General features: G+C 36.4%; 1 protein-coding gene across 1 annotated transcript in view; it reads left to right on the top strand.

The window, feature by feature from the left end:
* Window positions 1-19,775, top strand: part of LOC139969486 (cubilin-like) — a 32,110-nt gene that overhangs the window by 661 nt on the left and 11,674 nt on the right. The window contains exons 3-21 of the mRNA XM_071974519.1: window positions 808-1,061; window positions 1,966-2,125; window positions 3,087-3,286; window positions 3,399-3,564; window positions 4,377-4,564; window positions 6,311-6,479; window positions 7,184-7,359; window positions 8,573-8,747; window positions 9,283-9,479; window positions 10,872-11,043; window positions 11,808-11,989; window positions 13,255-13,653; window positions 14,333-14,495; window positions 14,883-15,064; window positions 15,683-15,848; window positions 16,296-16,480; window positions 17,287-17,452; window positions 17,695-17,870; window positions 18,556-18,733. Coding sequence (XP_071830620.1) covers window positions 808-1,061; window positions 1,966-2,125; window positions 3,087-3,286; window positions 3,399-3,564; window positions 4,377-4,564; window positions 6,311-6,479; window positions 7,184-7,359; window positions 8,573-8,747; window positions 9,283-9,479; window positions 10,872-11,043; window positions 11,808-11,989; window positions 13,255-13,653; window positions 14,333-14,495; window positions 14,883-15,064; window positions 15,683-15,848; window positions 16,296-16,480; window positions 17,287-17,452; window positions 17,695-17,870; window positions 18,556-18,733 — 3,654 coding nt within the window. The remainder of the gene's footprint in view (window positions 1-807; window positions 1,062-1,965; window positions 2,126-3,086; window positions 3,287-3,398; window positions 3,565-4,376; window positions 4,565-6,310; window positions 6,480-7,183; window positions 7,360-8,572; window positions 8,748-9,282; window positions 9,480-10,871; window positions 11,044-11,807; window positions 11,990-13,254; window positions 13,654-14,332; window positions 14,496-14,882; window positions 15,065-15,682; window positions 15,849-16,295; window positions 16,481-17,286; window positions 17,453-17,694; window positions 17,871-18,555; window positions 18,734-19,775) is intronic.

Here is a 19,775-nt window from a genome sequence, read left to right as displayed (position 1 = left end):
GTTAAGTTATACTTTAATGGTTCCCCAGGTTTGATGTATGTTACGTCATATTCGTCACTGTATAGTATAAACTGTACTTTCACACGTGGTACTGTTGGTCAATTTGTATGCTTAAGTTGGGCTTTTTCTTGGGGTGATAGCCAATGCCAAACCCGTCTTCGTATGGATATCAGACGGTTATTTCATGTGTACATTTGCGTTATTACGATTCGAAGTTCCACGTTTGTCGGTTTGTCAAAAAATAAGCTCAACCAAGTGGATTTGCACGGTGACTACGCTCTGGTCGATAAATATTTAAAGTAGAGCGTATACGAGCCGAGATATACGTGACACGCGGGTAGTTTCAGACCTTTCTCAGTACCACCACTCCCTCTCTCAACCAACAGTTACAAATGAAGTTACTATTCGGCACCATGTACGTTTAACGTCCTGTTAGTTCACGTTATACCTACCATCAAACTTCATTTCCACCACCAACCCACCCCCACTCCAGACCCAGGGTACAACCACATACAAACACTATCTTCAAACAATGTTATTTCGATAAAGACGATTTTAAACTGTACCATTCTTGAAATTTCAATTTTCTGCCAAACATAGTTGGCATAAAATGTATATTTTGTGATTATACTTATTTCCTTGTGCATTTCCCCTTCACTTTGTATATAGAATTGTGCTGTAATGGAAGACAATAACAGGAACTGTTGACGTAACGTATATTTGACTAAATGTACAATTGGCTAAAAGTCCCATAAAATATTGTATACATTTACTGATATTCTTTCCATAATTAAAACTGTTCAACAGACATTTCCAAGAAAGGCAACGCAGTCCATAATATCGAAGATGAGTTGAGATGGCTAACAGACGAGAGAGGATGCTCTCGTACTCTCAGAGATGACACGGGGATGATTACGTCACCAAACTGGCCAAGAAAATTCACCAAATTCTTGAAATGTGACTTTGAAATTATCGTCGAGGGAACTCGTAGGATACAGTTGATATTCAAAGAATTCCTTCTCATCGGAAACGGAACTTGCATGGGAAATAATTACGTGCAGGTATGTCGAATATAGGGGGAAGGGATTGCGGCTCAGGGAGGGGAGAAGGCTGGCGGGAGGGAGGGGTGGGGTAACGTATATGGCAAGCTGGGAGGAATAGGAGTTATGAAAGGGATGAAGTTGTCTTTCAAAAACATAGTTACGAGGTATTATACCGTAAGTAATAGAATTGATAATGCTTCGGTTGCTTGGAAAAATCTTGAATATGCGCATCTACTAGCTTACGTACTAGAATTACTAAATAGGAAATAGGAAACCTATTTGATCGGTTATACGAGTAGCTTAGGGTATTAAAATACGGTTTATTGTGATCTCTTTCGTTGCATGTGTAACATTTGATGTGTTTGGTGGGGCAGAGTTATAAGTACAGAAAGGTAAATCACAGATAGGAAATAATGGATACCTTTAGAATCTACCTGCATAGTAAGCAGAGTTATATTAAGTAGGCCCTATTATTCAACGCATTTTCATTATTTGTAGACTGAATTTTAAATTAGAAAATTAACCAGTTCCGAACAGATCGAAATGTGTAAGGTTGTGATAATTAAAACCTTGATATTTGTTTGCGTGCTGTTGTAAAGGGAGTGAGCAGCCTTCCATCTCCATCATTTCCTTCCTGAGGATGGACTGAGAGGAGTGGTCTTTTCCTTGCCCGACTCCCGACTGAATCTTACCCCCTTCCCCACCCCACTTTCTCTCAAGTCACTGTTTTTGAGATGCACTATTCATGCCTTATGCATGTGTAGGAATCATTGGCAGTTTCAGCAATTTCGCATCAATTGCTTAAACAGGGATTTCTTGTTGGGCAAACAAACTTGTATATGCATATATTGACTTCGTCAACCAACCTAGATCATTATTCGTCAAATTATCTTGAAAATGTATATTTATTATTCCTTAACAGATAACAGACGTGAACTACAACCGAACGGAAGTCATCTGTGGAAGTTATAAGGGCTTTGTTTGGACCAGTGATGGGAACAGACTCTTGATAAAATTCCAAGCAGAAGCTGAAACTGATTTTCATTTATTTCAAGCAACGTATACTGCGACAGAAAAGCACGGTACGATATTGTGTCTTTTCCTTCTTTAAAATTTTTCGTAATCGACAAGCTGTCACATTATAACCGTAATTATTTAATAGAATACAATTCAGGAAAAGTGGAAATATTGATCGTGTACAGCCTCGGTCCACAGACCACTATACTGGCCAGTGTACAGTGTATGGGAGGAAGGAGATGTAGTATATACAAACTTAAACTTAAGATCTTGTTCCGTTTCTGTTCACCAGTATTTTATCAGTGTTTTATTTCTGTGGTCTGAATATACAAGGAAAAACTCAAGTGACAACTAACGTAGCTATTAATTGCTAAATAATAGCAAAAGTACATAAGTAGGTTAAATTTACAAACAGATAAACATTTTGTTATGAAAATGTTCCAATTTATAAAACTTTATTTGCAGCTGTATGGTTACGATTTTTGTGTTTAGTAAATAACAAACGTGAATGCAATTAAGACATCGTTTTACCATGCAAAGCAAACAAATATAATATTTATAATATTTATAATATAATATTTACCAACTAAGAAAAGATTATCTCAAACAAAGCCATAAAGGGCGTCAGGTCAAACTAATGCTCCAAGGTTAGTCCAGCTACCCAAGTCCCAAGGCGATATTATTACAATCAACAAACAATCGCCTAAATTTCGTCGATGAATAAATAAGATGATGGAACATGGTTCCAATTTAGTGATCATACTTCAAAACGTAGGCCTATGATATCGTATATGGCCGAAACGACATCCCATAATTGCACAATTATAGACTATTTCCCACTGCTGACACCACAATCGAGATAATCGACACGCTTAGGATTTTCACGCAATGTTTAATTATATCTGAGGCAATAACAAACATTTTACCTTTATGTCATATGAAAACCTACGTTCAATACTATGATCATAATGGTAATTAAACTTATCACAGGGAAAAAAAAAACTTTTTTCTTCTTCAATATTTCAGCCTGTGGTGAATCGTTTCATCAAGCGTTTGGAATGTACTCATTTTCCAATCCAACCAGTAACGACACCATCAACTCAAATGACGACAACGCAGAGACGGTGGATAGATCTTTATGTACCCTTCTGTTTCATACTACGCCTGCGCATAGATTATCAATTTCTTTCGAAACAATTGAAGTTCTTTGTGATGAACCCTTGCTGGTAAGTTCATGTTCTACAGACAAATGATTTTTTTCTCCAAATAATTAACTGTGATAATATATGCAAAGCATCATTTGGAATTACAAATATTATATTTGAATGTCCTTTCAAGATACTCGATCCACTGACTGGGCAATCTACAGCAGGTTGTACGTATTACGAAACCGTGTCGTTGACATCAACCGGAAATGAAATTATCATACAGTTCAGTCAAGATTCGACCCTTGACCTTGCCTTAGAATACGAGGCCTTCACCTTGGAGGAGTCAACATTTCCTAGTAAGTGTTTAAGAAGAGGTTCGTCGTAATCTTCTTTTGTTAGAATATTGAACACTGTGATAAACATCGAATATATACAAAATATATCAACACATCACATCAATGTTTATACATATGGACAAGATATTTTATAGTACATAAGTTATATATAAATAGTTTATAGATAGATATATAGTATATAATAGATAGATAGATAGTATATAGATACAGTATAGACAGAATATATATAGTATATGAGAAGGTAGATATATAGATAGTAGATATATAGATAGTAGATAGAAAGTAGATAGAAAGTGGATATATAGTAGATAGATAGATAGTTATTAGATATATATATACAGATAGTAGATAGATAGATAGTAGATAGATATATACATATATTATAGATAGATAGCTGACTATATATATATATATATATATATATGGTGTATAGATATATATATATATATATATATATATGGTGTATAGATATATATGGTGTATATATATGGTGTATAGATATATGGTGTGTAGATAGATGGTGTGTAGATAGATGATGTATAGATAGATGGTGTGTAGATAGATGGTGTATAGAAATATGGTGTATAGATAGATAATGTATAGATAGATGGTATATAGATATATGGTATATAGATATATGGTATATAGATAGGTGGTATATAGATATTTACAGATATTTACAGATTATCATATTATATAATGCATCCAATATACTTATATGGATATCACAATATTGTAAGATCTGTCGTCATATCTGACTCCAATAAGTCAACGGACCGATACATATTTCTTCTGCATCTTTCTTCTCATAGCGTGTAGTAACTTCCTGAAGGCACCTGCCGCTACATTCACATCTCCATCATACCCTGCGTTTTATCCCTCAAATATACAATGTTGGATTCTAATCCACGCTGACTTCACAGAAATAATACAAATCACATTTGGCTCGTTCTCGGTTGAGAAATCTGAAGAAAACGGCTGCGAGGCAGACTACGTTCAGGTAAGATGAATGTGGCATTATTATGTAGTCTAGTCTATAGAACCTGTTGCTGCCAATATAATACTTGGGCGATAACTTAAACTTCCAAAATCACACTGTCTCACATGGTTGTACCAGTAGTAATGGAATTTTCACCTAACCGTCCTGACACAGTTTGCCTTAGCAGGGAAAGGATATTTGATAATTCTTCGCACCATTCAATCAAACATAGTCTCACTATCCAAGTAAGGACTATCTAACCCATTATCCTCCATCTTTATCCACACTCGCATTTTCCCGTCTATCCCCTTTTGACTAATTACTGTATACCCATTAACTCATAAGACTGCATTGCTATACTCTCCTAAACCACTCTGTAAAATATATCTTCAGTAGCTTTTGCTCTTCTCATTGCCATTTCATTTGCCTTATTTTACTATATTGATTTTCCAATGCTCCAATAATCGTGTCCGCGCCATCTGCTTTTTTTAACCAGTTTTAATATTTCGTTTCATACTGCCTTGGCATGGGCGTCAGCAGGTTTCAGAAAGTGGGGGGGGGGGGACACTATACTATCTAAGCGGAGCGCCACCATTGGTTGGCGCGTAGCGTACCAGAAAATTTTGGGTACATAAGACCCCCTAGATCGCAGGAGACGGCCTTCCTGAGTCGTTTTTAGTTACATCAGAACCAGATCTGTGAGGAGAAATTTTGTCTCACAAAACTAAATTCCGACAGAAAGTACTGGTAGAAAGATGCCGTTCTGACACCAAGGGAAACGAATTACACAGCGTCCATCTCAAACGAAATATTTTCGGTAGTTTGGTATCATATAATACCCTGCATACAGGCAGAATACTGTCTGTAGGGCCTAAAATATATGATATTACCTTCCTGGTGGGGTCTTCGACTTGTTTTCAAGTTGAAATGCGTCGTTTTCTCTGATTCACAGTGTAGGGCAAGGGGGAATTCCATTTCTGGCGAGAAGGGGTGCTTCCACAAAACACTCTAAAACATCGTTCAAACATCGCACAAACTTTTATCAGAGGTCTCGGACGAAGCGGGGAGGGTGAATATCGGAGGAAGGGGGATAAAGGGCCAAGCACTGTTCTAATTTCCAGTGCAATTTATTGATAATGATTCTTAAGTTAGATTCTACTTGAATCAGCTCAGCAATTGTGATAGAAAATCGCGCATATGCATGTGATTTTTTTAATAACTGCTCTGAAAAGTGGGGGGGGGGGGGGACAAATGATATGATATCCCCTCCACTTTTGAAAGTGGGGGGGACATGTCCCCCCGTCCCCCACCTGTTGACGCCCATGTGCCTTGGTAGGCAGATCCGACAAGGATCACAAGATCATGCCCCTCGCATGATATACAGATTATTACTTAAGTACATATGGATAATTAACTAATAAATAATCCCGTTAAGTGCATTTGTTGACAAACAGTAAAGTAACCAGGTAGACTTAATACATGGAGGTTCAGGAATTTTTTCTAACTCCGATAGAAAGTTGAGAAAGTAAGCCTTTACTAAACTTGGCTTGTTAAAATTTCTGAACAAAAATAAAAATGTACGCTTGGAAGATGGAATGCGTAAAGGCAGCCTATAATAGAACGTACAACTAGCTGAATCGGTCTCAGACGAATGTTAACTTGACAGTTATCGTAACTCTTTAATGGAAAAGCATTGTACGGTACGCTAGATATGACCTTTTCAAAACTTGTATGCCGTATTGTTTTATCATCATTATATCATTACAGATGAAAGATTTGGCCTCAGATAGGTTGACGAGGGTCTGTGGTACGTTTTCCCCTTTTACATGGACTTCCGACACTAACGAGGTTCTCGTCACATTTACATCTAATGAATATTCAACAAACCTTGGTTACCAGGCTAGCTACTCGACCATGCCTCGCTTTGAGAGAAACGGTAAGTTAAGAACTCACAAAATAGATAATTTTATATGTAATAAAGCTCGCTGTTCGCTTAATGTCATCGGTACTGTGATAGCTCTTCGACCATGACATTGGTTGTCAATACACTGCACATATGGGTCGTATATGATAAGCGTTAAGTGATACTGGGAGCGCGTCACATGATCCCCTGTGGTTGGTACGTTTAATTGGCGCCTTTCCTAGTTGTCTTAAACGGTCAAGATTTATGTAAATATCACTGCAGCAATATGACCATGAGACCGGCATGTATGTGGTTAATTATACAAACTTCATAAATAAAGTAAGGACCAGTGTTATCTGAATAGGCCTTTTGCTTCATACTACAAACCCCTCTAGCGTAGGTCAGTAACCCAAAGCTGAGGCTGACAGCTGAGGCTGACGATGACGATAATCAATTTTACAACGAAATTAGTTAAATATTTGGTGACTCTCATGTTTGCGGTATGGAGATCCACAGTTTTGCAGCTGCCACACTGAAATGACGGTCGCCGTAATACATTTCGGACACATTTCAAAATAATTTCAAGAATCTTCAATCTTCAGTAATTTTCAAATATACATTTCTACGACCAAAACAACAAAACATCATCTAGTATCGGTTTATGTTACGCAACAAGTTCTTTATCGTTTTACCGTGTTACATTTACAAGAGTTTTTTGTTTGTTTAAATCTGAACAGATTGCTTTGACTTAGATGAGGATTCGTTCAGCACCAGTCTTGGGTTTCCTGCCTCTCAACCTACCGGCCAAGACTGTAGGCACCTCTTACAAGCAGACCCTGGATATTATTTCATATTAGAATTCATCATCTTTGACTTAGGTGGACATGATCCGTGTCAGCATCAATATTTACAAGTATGTAGATATAAATAAATAAAAACCTACCCCAAAAAATATATATTGTATGAACAGAAACCACGTTGTGCTATTAGACTTATGCATAAGCAATATCTTTTGCAGACCTCCAAATAGCAGGTAGTTTCAAAGTGTTTGTCATCCTATCCATAGCATTACATGTTGTAATACAATTCTAGATGCTCCTTGTTTTATCTTTTTAAAAGAGATTTGATGAGAGATGACAGTACCTTTTCCTAGTAGTTTCCATTTTTTATTTCCATCCAACCGTACCAAAGTTGTCCTATTTAATTTCCTTATTATGGATATCCAGTTTTGACATCTACCTATACTTTTGACTAAAAGCATCGTTTGTAGAGCTAAGGCTGTTTGGTGTGTGACGTCATGTGGGCAAGTGCTATATCGGGAGCCATAAACGCGGAAAAAAACTGTTAAACAACTATGCTGCATTTAGAGAAAGGCTGGACCTCGAGTGAGATACAAACATAAAATTAAGTAATTGATTGGAAGTAAAACAGCCAATGTTTGGTTTTTGCAGAGCTTTAGAACAAAACTAGCTCTTCTTCAGTGCATGATCACGGAAAGTGACAAGGAGTAGCAGGAATCGAAACTATTTAATAAAGAAGAGTGTCGACATGGAAGTGATTTCAATGTGACTTACTAAATTCTGCTGGCTTAGCAGAAGTTTTGGAAACTCGGATTATTTTTAATCCGTGTAGGAGTATTTTAATCCAAAAACCGTCGTAACTTATATACGGTTTAACATACGGTTTAACATACGGTTTAACATTCGCCATGCACCTTCTTTGGGAATTTTCAAATCCAAACTCAAAACCCACCTTTTCCGGCTGCATTTCTATGACACATAAATATATCTTTCATTTTATGGCTGTTTTAGTGTCACCATTTTGCATAAATAAATTCCATTGCAATATTTGTGCAACATAATTGCTATGTGTTTTATGCTCTTATTGATTCTGTAAATTAGTTATAGTTATTTTAGTAGTTTTTCACATATTTGATGTAGTTTTACACTGTATTTTTAACATTTCCTCTACTTTACATTGTGTAATTTTATCTTTGTTAGTTGTATTGGTTTTGTATTTTTGTATTTACGACTTTGTTCTTATGTATTATGTTTTGTAAAGCGTTTTGAGCCTTTGCATATTGCACTATATAAGTTGCACATTATTATTATATATCTTTCACACAGCTTACTGACGTCACATCTCAAAGAGTGGAGACAATCTGTGGTAGGCTGTCGCCGTTTGTGTGGACATCCAGCAGTAACGAGATACAGCTACATCTCTTGACCACTGAAAACGGTGTAAGATTCTACCTGAAGTACAAAAAACTCCCTCTACCAAGTAGACATACTGACCAATTAGGTAATGGAAGGAAAGGCTTTGAATAAACATGATCTTATAAAGCATAATGGATGTAATGTTGTATGAGAGAGTTCAATTAATCCGTTTTGCATACTATACAGTCATAGAAGATGGCTTCCGTGAAGGCCTATACACATCCTAACATACCGATGGAACCGTATAGTTAAAATACCTCTGCAAGAACTGTTGATTTGAACTTCAAATAAGGTAGAATGATTTCAGAGGTAAATTAAATGAGCAGTGGGCATCTATTCCTCAAGCAATCACAGGATCAAAGAGGCAGTTCTGCCTATTTTCGTCAAATGATCATATCGACAAGGTAATATTTTATGTGAGAGGGGCTGGTGCACGCAAAGTAAATGCAATTCATTTGTTTTGAGACAATTCCATGATTATATTTATCTTCAGCAGTTTCTTCGGTTAAAGTTCAACCGAAATAGGAGTTAGGCTTATATGTTTAAATTGAAAAAAAAACATGCAAGTGAAGATTCCATATTAAATCAGATTTTATTTACTGTTTTTTGTAATTATGCAGGAGGGTGTAACCTTTTCCTTGATACGTCGGCTGGTCACATAACTTATCCAAATACAAACTCGGATTCGGATTGGACTTATCCACGGGAATGCTTGTACATTATACACGGTACTCCAGGCACCTACGTCACGGTTAATTTTGATGATTTGTTGATTGAACAGCCAATCAGCGACGTCAATTCAAGAGGAATGATACAGGTAAAGTTAAAGGTATTGAAGACTCGCCCCAAACCGCGTGCGGCCATCTGAAAAAGTTAACTTTCTGTTGCTTGCAAGTGAGTTTTGTTCGTGCCGCTACAAAATGCAGACAGTAATGAAACGTGATACCTTGATATCTTTAGCTGGACTTGAGATGTCCATCGCTGTATCGTTTGTACACTGTGCTGTGGGTATTGACCGCAGCTGTATATATACCGACTGTACACTAGTGTCTAATTACCGACGGTAGCAAGCTGTGTGTGTATTTTCTGTGGTCGATGGTGGTGTTTAACACTTATGTTACACCTCATTCGAAACTAGGTCAGATTACCGGCATTATACGTTTCTTTTTGCGCGAGTCTTCACACCATTTAAAGTCAAAACAGAATAGCGACAATTATACAGATAGTGTTAATCCATGGGAATTTTTAATGGCGCAAAATTAATGTGGCAGCAGTGACACGGTGGTGATTTATGATATGGCAATTGGTGTTTTAAGTAATGCCAAGTGCAATAACATAGGTAAAGTGGCAACATAGGTTAAAATAACATAGGTTTGTTCAACTTGCTAGATATGTACACATTGTGGCTCAAATGACCTTTGACCAGCCCATACACTTGACTTTGAATCGTGCACTCCATATTCTTATATACTATTGTTAAAGTGATTCCGTGCGTTTCGAAAAAGGACATACATAAAACTGTTCATGTAAAACAAAATGGAACTTCGTTGGAGCTGCTTATCTAACGAACCATGAAAAATGTTTAAACCAAGATAATTTTACCAAAAATATTTCATTAATTTATGATTATTTTTTTATTAATTTATGATTTATTTTATTAATTAATGATAGAAATATCGACAAATTTATACGTTGAAGACATATTTCATTCATGTATTCTGATACTTCATGCCTCTTGATTTAAACAAGCCAATCAGAGAACACACTGTAATGTATATTCAGCATCAACCAAGCTCTCCTTGCTCGAAGAACAACTGATAATCGATGCGACTAGCAGACGAGTGACAACAGTCATAAGTGGGCAAAACCTAGCCTATGGTCACGCATAATACTACACTTGGTATCACAGACCTTCGATCATCTTCACAATCTCTCTCTGGCCAGACCTAATAACGTTGCTTTATTAGAACTAGGTCTCTGACTAGGCTACTAATATTATACTAAGAACTTGGTGACAATATGTTAAGTCGTTCCAATTCTCTTAAATGTTGACAATTTAAAGTTTATTTCCATTCCTCTTTAATCCATACTATGTAGAGGCAACCGTTAGACGTATAATGATTATTTTAGCTGCTAAATGATAAGGATATACTTCTTCGACATCCAGCATGTAAGTTTGTTAAGTTCTTGTACCGTTATTTCGATATAGATTCTTGATCCCACCGCATTGAATGTATTCCCAGCTGTCGATACATTCGTTACCAGTCAGCCGGGATTCTCATGGACGAGTAAACGAAACGAACTGCATCTTCGGGTAACCGAAAGACAACAGAAACAGAATATCCGATTCTCCGCTGAGTACAAAATCCGACAGCTGGATGGTGAGTGCCGTGTATATTTACTTATTTAAATACTAAATATTCATAGATAGATAATTTATAAATAATTTGAATACATGCATTGGAAGTCGTACATTTTACAGACGACTTTATGATGATTTCATTTTGCAAAAGCGTTATGTATTTGATCAGGTAGGAATATAATTTCTTGATTAATATTCCTCTAACTTTTTACGAAAAACAAAATGGCTGCAAATTAGTCAACTAATAGCCAAATATATTTTAAGAGACATTTTCATTTTGCATTTGTGTTTTTGTTTATCCTTGTGCCTTATTTCGTGTCAATGATATACGGATACGAAAACAAAATTAAGGTTTCGATTAAATACCGCTGTAAATGCGGACTACTTAATTAAGTTAATGAACTTTTCTAATGTCTTCCATTATTTACAGTAAACAAAGCACTAATAATGAAACTTATATTAAACTTACTAAATGTGTTATGTACCCCCCACCACTCGTACCCATCCCCAATCTCAAAATCTCGCTATCCGGACAACTGTCATTGAATACAATACAAGATATGTTAAGTTTATTGTGAAGCAAATGTAACAACCTGTCACAAACCAATTGGTAATTCAGAACAACTCCTAGACTGTAGACCTAAAGTCTTTTTGTCTTCAGTATGTTTTCAATATATTTTAGCTTGATGAGCCAAAATGAAAATAGAATATTTATGAATTAAATAGTTGGAATAATCATAAATGTTTTAAAAACGACATAACAAAATATCTTTAAACTCTTAGAAAATGAAGGTAGCTTGAGGTTCGTTACTGACAGACAGGGAGAGCATTCCCTTCCAGAGGATTGTCTCCGAACATCACGTGACTGTCACCTGTTATTCCACGCCTCACCAAAGGAAAGAGTGTTAATTCGTTTTCGATTTGTGAATTTTTCAACGACTGATTGCCGAATGAATTCGTTAAAGGTACCGTATACAATTACAACTGATGAACCTCCTTTCGATTGGCAGCGTATAAGCTTTTCCTTATAATTGGGGGCGCAATGCAAGAATGTTACTAGTTATCTTAAGCTAGGATAGATCGGAGATGCGTATATTAAGTAGACAGGTAAGTTAAGGAGTGATGTAAAATTGCGCTTAAACTGCTAACATTTTCTCTATCTCTCTGTTTGTTCACCCGATACACATGCACAGAGAACACAGTTACTACTTTAAATTTTAAATTTTTGTACCACAGTAAAAACTGGATCGTGATATAAATCGGTAGCATGTGCTATTATGATTACAGTAAGAACTGAGGATATGTGTAATTCCAACAAACTAAGTTGTTGGGATTTGTTGGAATTACACGTACCCTCAGTTCTTACTGTAATCATAATAGCACATGCTACCGATTTATCAGATTTGTTAGCACGATCAAGTTTCTACTGTGGCAAAAACTTACAGTAGTTAGATTTACAGATTTACATTAGTATTCTCTGTGTGAATCGACTGGTTTGTTGCATCATAAAAAAAACTCCCGGATTGCATTAATATGACAATAGATGCTTAAAGCGGATATTGTGCTTTCCAAAAGGAAAAGGTAATGGACTTGCGTTGAAAGGATTATAGATTCGAGTTCTGGCTAGCCATTCACGTATTGTCATCCCCTCAATGAACAAGGCACTTCTTCTTCATTGCTTCTCTTCACTCAGGTGTATAAATGTGGCTCTGCAAGGACAATTTATAACCTATAGTTAGTGTGTGTCCCCGGTTTGTAGCTGCAACCCTATGGGTCGTCACCTAGTGACACGTACTGAATATGGCGGGTTGAAGTGCACCTATAGCTCTAAACTGTATGTATTGTATGTATGTATGTATGTATTTTTTAGATCCTCCTGCAAGCAGGAACTCGCGAAGAAGCCTAATTGGCTTATCAAAGCCGCAAGCTGACTGAAGTCAGTCTCTTACATTCGTATTTAACGTCCATGATTACGAATGTTCAATTGTCAACAACTCTGTAACTGGAGTAACTGGAGTGACATTAATCTTGGAGTGACTCGAACCGGGAACCTTAAGATTGGAAGGCACCGGCGTTAAACACTGAGCTAACACTCTGCTGAGCTAACCCCCTGAGCTAACACTATACAAATTTTAACTTCATTTGCGTCGATTTTGATTACTTTTTTCTATCTGAATCTCGTTTAAATTACTCTTCCCTGTCTAATTTCTTCTTTTCTTCTTTCATTCAGATAACAGATTTTCACTCCAATGAGGTGACGCATATTTGTTCATCATCGAGTAATTTCTCGCTATTGTCATTTGGAAATGAAATGCTACTAAGCTTCAAGGGATCATTTGAGCCCGGACAGGTTTCTGCCAGCTTCAGTCACGTGATACAAGCAAGGCCACCGGCAAGCGATAATCATCAATTCCTAAAACAACAAAAAGGCGACTTCACCTCTCTTACATCATCAGTGACGTCATATACTGGAAAGCAGCCCACCAGTCGAAATTCAATTGTAATAATTCAAGTTGAACATGACGACAAGATTTTGCTCAGATTGAAACATATCGTTTCCGTTGAGAAAAGTGACGAAGGAGAATTAACAAACAGATTAGAGGGCAGTGGATGTAACGACAGTGTAAAGGTACTGGAAGGATATATCAAATTTGCATAAGATTCACATTAATATACTAGAGTTCGTCTATCGTTATCCCATGATTCTCTTGAAATAATATTCTCATTGAAAACGTACGAGATTCAAAATAAAATCAGAGCACTAAGATACATTGCAATTCCACGTGCGCATGTGCGAGTCGCACAGTTCAGGATAGGTCAACTGAAATAGTATAGCAAACACTCCTGTGGACACCGTGTACTTGATTACATTCGTCCCTTAGTTGACTTATAAGATACTCATACGATATCGTATTTACTGAACGTGCACAGTGTGGGTACTGTTTGTAGATGCCCACTATGACCCACTTTCCGAGAATCCTCGACTTGTGTCGTGTATCCTATAAGAACGTGAAAAGGTGATACCTGCAGTGTTCCAATTACTAGGAAGTTTTTTCCATAAATAAATTAAATTTCAACTTCATTTTCAGACCTAGTTGATTACACGTTTAGATAAAACACTCAGTAGCGACTGCCACAGCTTGTGCCAACGTGTGATGTGTTTGCTATAACAAGATGACATATGTAGCCTTACCAAGTTCTTCCGTATTTTTCAAAAACTAATTGAAAAAAAATATGGTACTTACAAAAGATTATTAATGAAAACGGAACAATAATGATTTGCTTTACTTTTCCCACTTTTTTTCCAGTTTCATGATTTAACTTCGAATCGAGAAGAGTTGGTTTGTAATCTGGCAGATTCCTTCGCGTGGACATCCGATAGTAACACAGTAGAGGTCTCCTTTAATATGTCTCTTTCTTTGGATGAACAGGCATTCCGTGCTAGCTTCACAGCAATATCAAGATATAACGGTATGAAATGCTTACGTACATGCGCCAACTAGTGACAGGGTCGGTGGGTGTGGAGTGGGGGTCGGTGGGTGTGGAGTGGGGGTCCTTATCGAGGTGCACGAAGCACGACTTCTGCAACTTAGCAACATAATAATCAAAGGAGACTAGTATAGGGAAGAAATGGGAGTAAAGTAGACTAGCAAATAATATATTTAACGTTTCCTAAGGGGATGATCACAATTAAATCAGATTTCGGTGTTAAACTTCTTAACAATTCCTAGTTAAAATTTGTCTCTCATAAATGCTTGTTCTATTTTTTATGTACATTTACTTGGTCCACTTGGAGCTTTTTGTAATTGTCAAGTGAAATGAAATGAATTGAACTGAATTGAATTATTCTACATGCAGGCACTTTTCTAGAACTGAAAAACGATACGGGTACCTTGCAATCTATCGGTTACCCGTTGGATTATCCGGCAATGGTTCGACATCAATGGTTAATCCACGCTAATCCGGGGGATATTATCTCATTGGTATTCAACGAATTTATTCTACAAGACAGTACCAATTGCATGAAAGACTTTGTCAGGGTAAGCTTCTAATCTGAGGAGGCCGGGTGAGGGCGATGAACGGTGGGCGTGGAGCGGTGGGTATAGAGCGGTGGGTGTGGAGCGGTGGGTGTGGAGCGGTGGGCGTGGAGCGGTGGGTGCTGAGCGGTTGGGTCGGGGTGGTATGATTGCGGGGCAAATTAAGACAAAGGCAACTGCATGAACAACTCTGTAAAAGTAAAGTTTCATATCTCAGGAATACCGATCAATTGCAAATGAGGGGAGGAATTGATGTCATAATTAAGACTAAATTTAACAATTACAATGCAGTAATTTATCAGTTCCTACTAGTTTTAGCTACGCTAGGAGAGTTGATGGGCGGATGGTAGGAGAGGGGGGGGGGGGTGGGGAGATGATGGGAGTTGATAGGTATCATGTTTGTAACGATCGTCTTATCATGTAGACCACACCCGGCCTCTTCATATGTTTTTGAAAGTTATTCGACTTTGGTTAAATTCTCATAGCCTGGAGGACATAACCACAATCTTGATATATAATTATGATATTTATCAATATGATTTATTTCATTAATTGAGTTTAATGTAAAGATTGGAAACAAACACAAGATCGATAGGGAATTTTGTTTACTCTGAATGACAGGTTGAAGACCAGGTTTCAGGCAAGAGTTTAATTATCTGTGGAGACCAACAGTTTGTGTGGCTCTCTGATGCCAATGAAGTACTTGTCACTTTTGAAACCGATAAAGAAGAACAGAAGAAAGGTTTCAGTCTTGGTTATGAAGTTATCCCGGACAGATACACAGGAGGTAAATACTGACAAGCATTTATCTTGATTTGACAAATCTTTGTTATCGCTCCCTCTATTTCAGTGTTTTTCCTTTTGTTTCTTCCTTATTTCAGCAATTACAGCACGTGGTATAGCACCGACGTAACGTTGTGAGCTATACATGTGTGAAGCAACTTGAATTTAAGCAATTTGCATTATGTTGTTTTTTTTTGGGGGGGGGGGGAAGGGGGAGAAGGGGTTCCAAAGTTTCAGATTTCAAACTATATTATTTCAATTAGCTTATCAAATTAATGTTATAAAGCAAAATTTCACTTTACTGAATTTATATATAATATATAGTAGCTGAAAATAAATTTAACACACACCAACCAAATGTTATGCTTATAATATAATTTCGCATTCCAGCAAACAAAACAATGAACTTGTAATCGTTTCTCTGTTTTTTTTAATATATTTCTATTTCCAGATTGCCTCTATCGGTTCAACGAGATAAGTGGAGAGTTTATTTTTGACAAGGAAGATATTAATTTCCATAATCAATTACAAGAGAGGGCATTTTGTCAATTTATCATCGAAACTGGCTCTGAATATCGACTCCAGATTAAGATCAGTGATCTTATTTTACAAGATTGTGATACTGCAGAAATTGTGGTATGTGTACAAACTTACATAACGGACTGCTTGAGTGATATGAAATGACAGATATGTGATATGTCCAATGATGTGATGTGACAAATGTGATATGTGATGTGACATACGTGATGTGATATGTGATGTAATGTAACAGATGTGACATGTGATGTGACAGATGCAATTATGTGATGTTACATGCGTGATGTGACATATGTGGTATTATGTGACATATGGTATGTGATGTGCCGCATGTGGTATGTGGTGTTGTGTGACAAATGTGGTATGTAATATTATGTGACATATGTGGTATGTGATGTGACATATGTGGTATGTGATGTGACAGATGCAGTATAAACTGAGTGGACCCCACACTGCCCGACTGAACAAAAACTTGGAAAATATAATTCAGTAATAGTACTTTAGACTTTAGAATTATTCATTTTTTGACAGATTGATTCGGAGAAGCTCAACATGTAGTGTTTCCCCAACTATCAATGCGCGACGGTTTGCGAATAGAAGTAGAAGATGTTATCGTAACTCTCACATTTCCCTGAATAGTTTCAAGGAATGCGAACTAACGGGGCAACTGTCGTTGAACAGAAACAGACTTTATGCCCTCATTAATTATTCAGGGTGCGAGATTAGTTGTCATACTATATATATACGACTAAGCTCGAGTCGTGTTTAGTCGTTTTAGTTTAATGCCGACTTAAGAAGATTACGTAAAGCCCGGTAAATTGGGATCCCAGTTATCTCATGTAAAGATTCTTCCTAACGTTAACATGTCAATATGTTTAACAACTTCTATCTCTTTCTCTCTTCAGTTTGTAGATCTAGGCTCGTACCAGACGACTGAAATTTGTCAAATTGAAAACATATTTGCCTGGACCTCTGACTCTAACGCGGTTTTTCTTCATCTGTTGACCTATAAACAAGGGCTGCCACCATTCACGTTAACCTGGAAATCTATCGATCGTTCCAGACCTAGAGGTTGGTAAAAACATTAACATGCTTGTTTGTTCGAAAATATGGAATTTACTAATGAAACAAATAAGCTGATATATGATATTATATATTATATGATATATATATATATATATCATTTATATTAAAGAGTGACTTAATTATATTATTTTTAATGAGCGTAAGAATAAAGCTATTCGTTAAAAATTCCCTTTCAAACAAATTAGAATAAACAATAATTGCGACATATTGTGTTGTTTCCCTTTCAGTTTGTACTGCTACAGTGAGAGATGAAAATTCCTGGTTACTTCTGTCAAATATTCAGTCTTTCCAAAACAGACCTAATAAATGCCAAATCGTTGTTAATTTTCGACCAAACAGAAGGATTATCATTTCTTTGCATGAAGCAATGACCACATCAACAAATTGTTCAATTGAGTTGACGGTAAGTGATTGCATTTTTTATTATTTTCATATTTACGTTTACGCCAAGTAGGATTATGCATCTTTATCACTTTTGTAACTTGGATGATAGAATATCACACTGAAGATGATGAAATATCTTCCTTTTAAATAATATGAAACTTGTTGAAGTTTACGTAAAATTTTCCACATTTCAGAGAAAATTTCAAAAAACAAAACCCTCAATAATTTGTCCCTTATCAGGTTCTTTGGTTCCGATTTGTAAAGTTGTTGACAAGTAGTTCACGTGAACCAAAAATGGTGTATGAAGAGTATCAGCGAGAGACAGAGAGGTGCGTGTGGGGTGGGTGAAGGGTGTACTGATGGGTGTTGGGTGTTCATTTGACTACGTATAGCAAAGCCGAAATAACATTTTTTTGGATAAGAATATTGGAGCCTTGAGTGAAAACATGCAATTTCGACTCAAAAAATAATCATAATAATCATAAAGGTGGAATTTAATTCGTTTATAAAAATCTTTGTTAGCATTTTTATGCTTTATATTATTATTATTTTCAGTGGAGATTTGAATTTTTCATGGGTATAATTTTATCACAGTAATTGCGAGGCAGCTTATGTGTTCTATGAAGCATCACGTAATCAGTGATAAACCTTGTTTTTATATAGTACACATACATTTACATGTATAATTATTGTTGTTATTTTAGATCGAGGATTCAGTTACTGGAAGGCTAGACAGATTATGCGATGTGAATTCATCTTTCCCGTACACTTGGACATCTGACAGTAACGAGGCAGTTGTGACGATAACACAATCAGCTGATGGTGGGTTGGCAGAAGGAGCGAAGATATACTTCAACGCTATCTATAGAACACCGTATTCTGGTGAGTGAAAACACAGAGTAACATGTTTAACCCATGTATACCAGTTAGCGAAAGCATCATATCAGCCAATGCCATGCAGACAACCCCGACAACATAGTAACTCCACAATACCTTTTTCTCAAAAATGGTGGATGTCGTAAATTTAGAGTCGTTTCATTGTCACACAAAGCTTCTCAAGACAGTGTTTTCTATTCTCATTTTTTTGGTAGGAAGTAATAAGATAAGATAAGAGAAATAATAAAGATGTGGTCAACGTATTAACTAAACAGAGACAAGTATTTGAACTCACCTTAACGAAAGAATTCGAATGGTGCAAATGTCCGTAATGTTATAAGACCAAAGTTGCAGGCTATTATGTATGTTATGAAAACAATGAAGTGTTAATCGTTTAGTGAACAACGAAACTGAACTATAAGTTGTTTTGTGATTAAAAAAAAGAACTGTTAGTCGTTTTGTAAAAACTAACAGAGAAATGAACTGATAGTCGTTTGGTGAAATAACCAAAAAAAAACTGAACCGTTAGTCGTTTTGTGTAAAAACTATACTGTTAGTCGTTTGTGAAAATGGAACTGAACTGTAAATTGTTTTGTGATACAAACAAAACAAAAAACTGAACTGTTAGTCGTTTTGTAAAAACAACAAAAAAACTGAACTGTTGGTCGTTTTGTGAAAAGAAGACAAGTAGTCAAACTCACCTAAAAGAAAGAATTTGAGTGGTGCAAATGTCCGTAATGTTATAGGACCAAAGTTGCAGGCTACTTTTTTTTTATGAAAACAATGAAGTGTTAATCGTTTAGTGAAAAAAGAAACAGAACTGTCAGTTGTTTTGTACAACAACAAAAAACTGAACTGCCATTCGTTTTGTGAAAACGAAACTGAACTATAAGTTGTTTTGTGATACAAACAAAACATAAAACTGAACTATAAGCCGTTTCGTAAAAAACAACAAAAAATCTGAACTGATAGTCGTTTTGTGAAATAACAACAAAAGACTGAACCGTTAGTCGTTTTGTGAAAAATCTGAACTGTTAATCGTTTGTGA

Source organism: Apostichopus japonicus, chromosome 7 (assembly GCF_037975245.1).
Source record: "Apostichopus japonicus isolate 1M-3 chromosome 7, ASM3797524v1, whole genome shotgun sequence".
Lineage (NCBI taxonomy): Eukaryota > Metazoa > Echinodermata > Holothuroidea > Aspidochirotida > Stichopodidae > Apostichopus > Apostichopus japonicus.
Note: the sequence above shows the minus strand (reverse complement) of the source record. Positions and strands in the feature narration are given on the sequence as shown.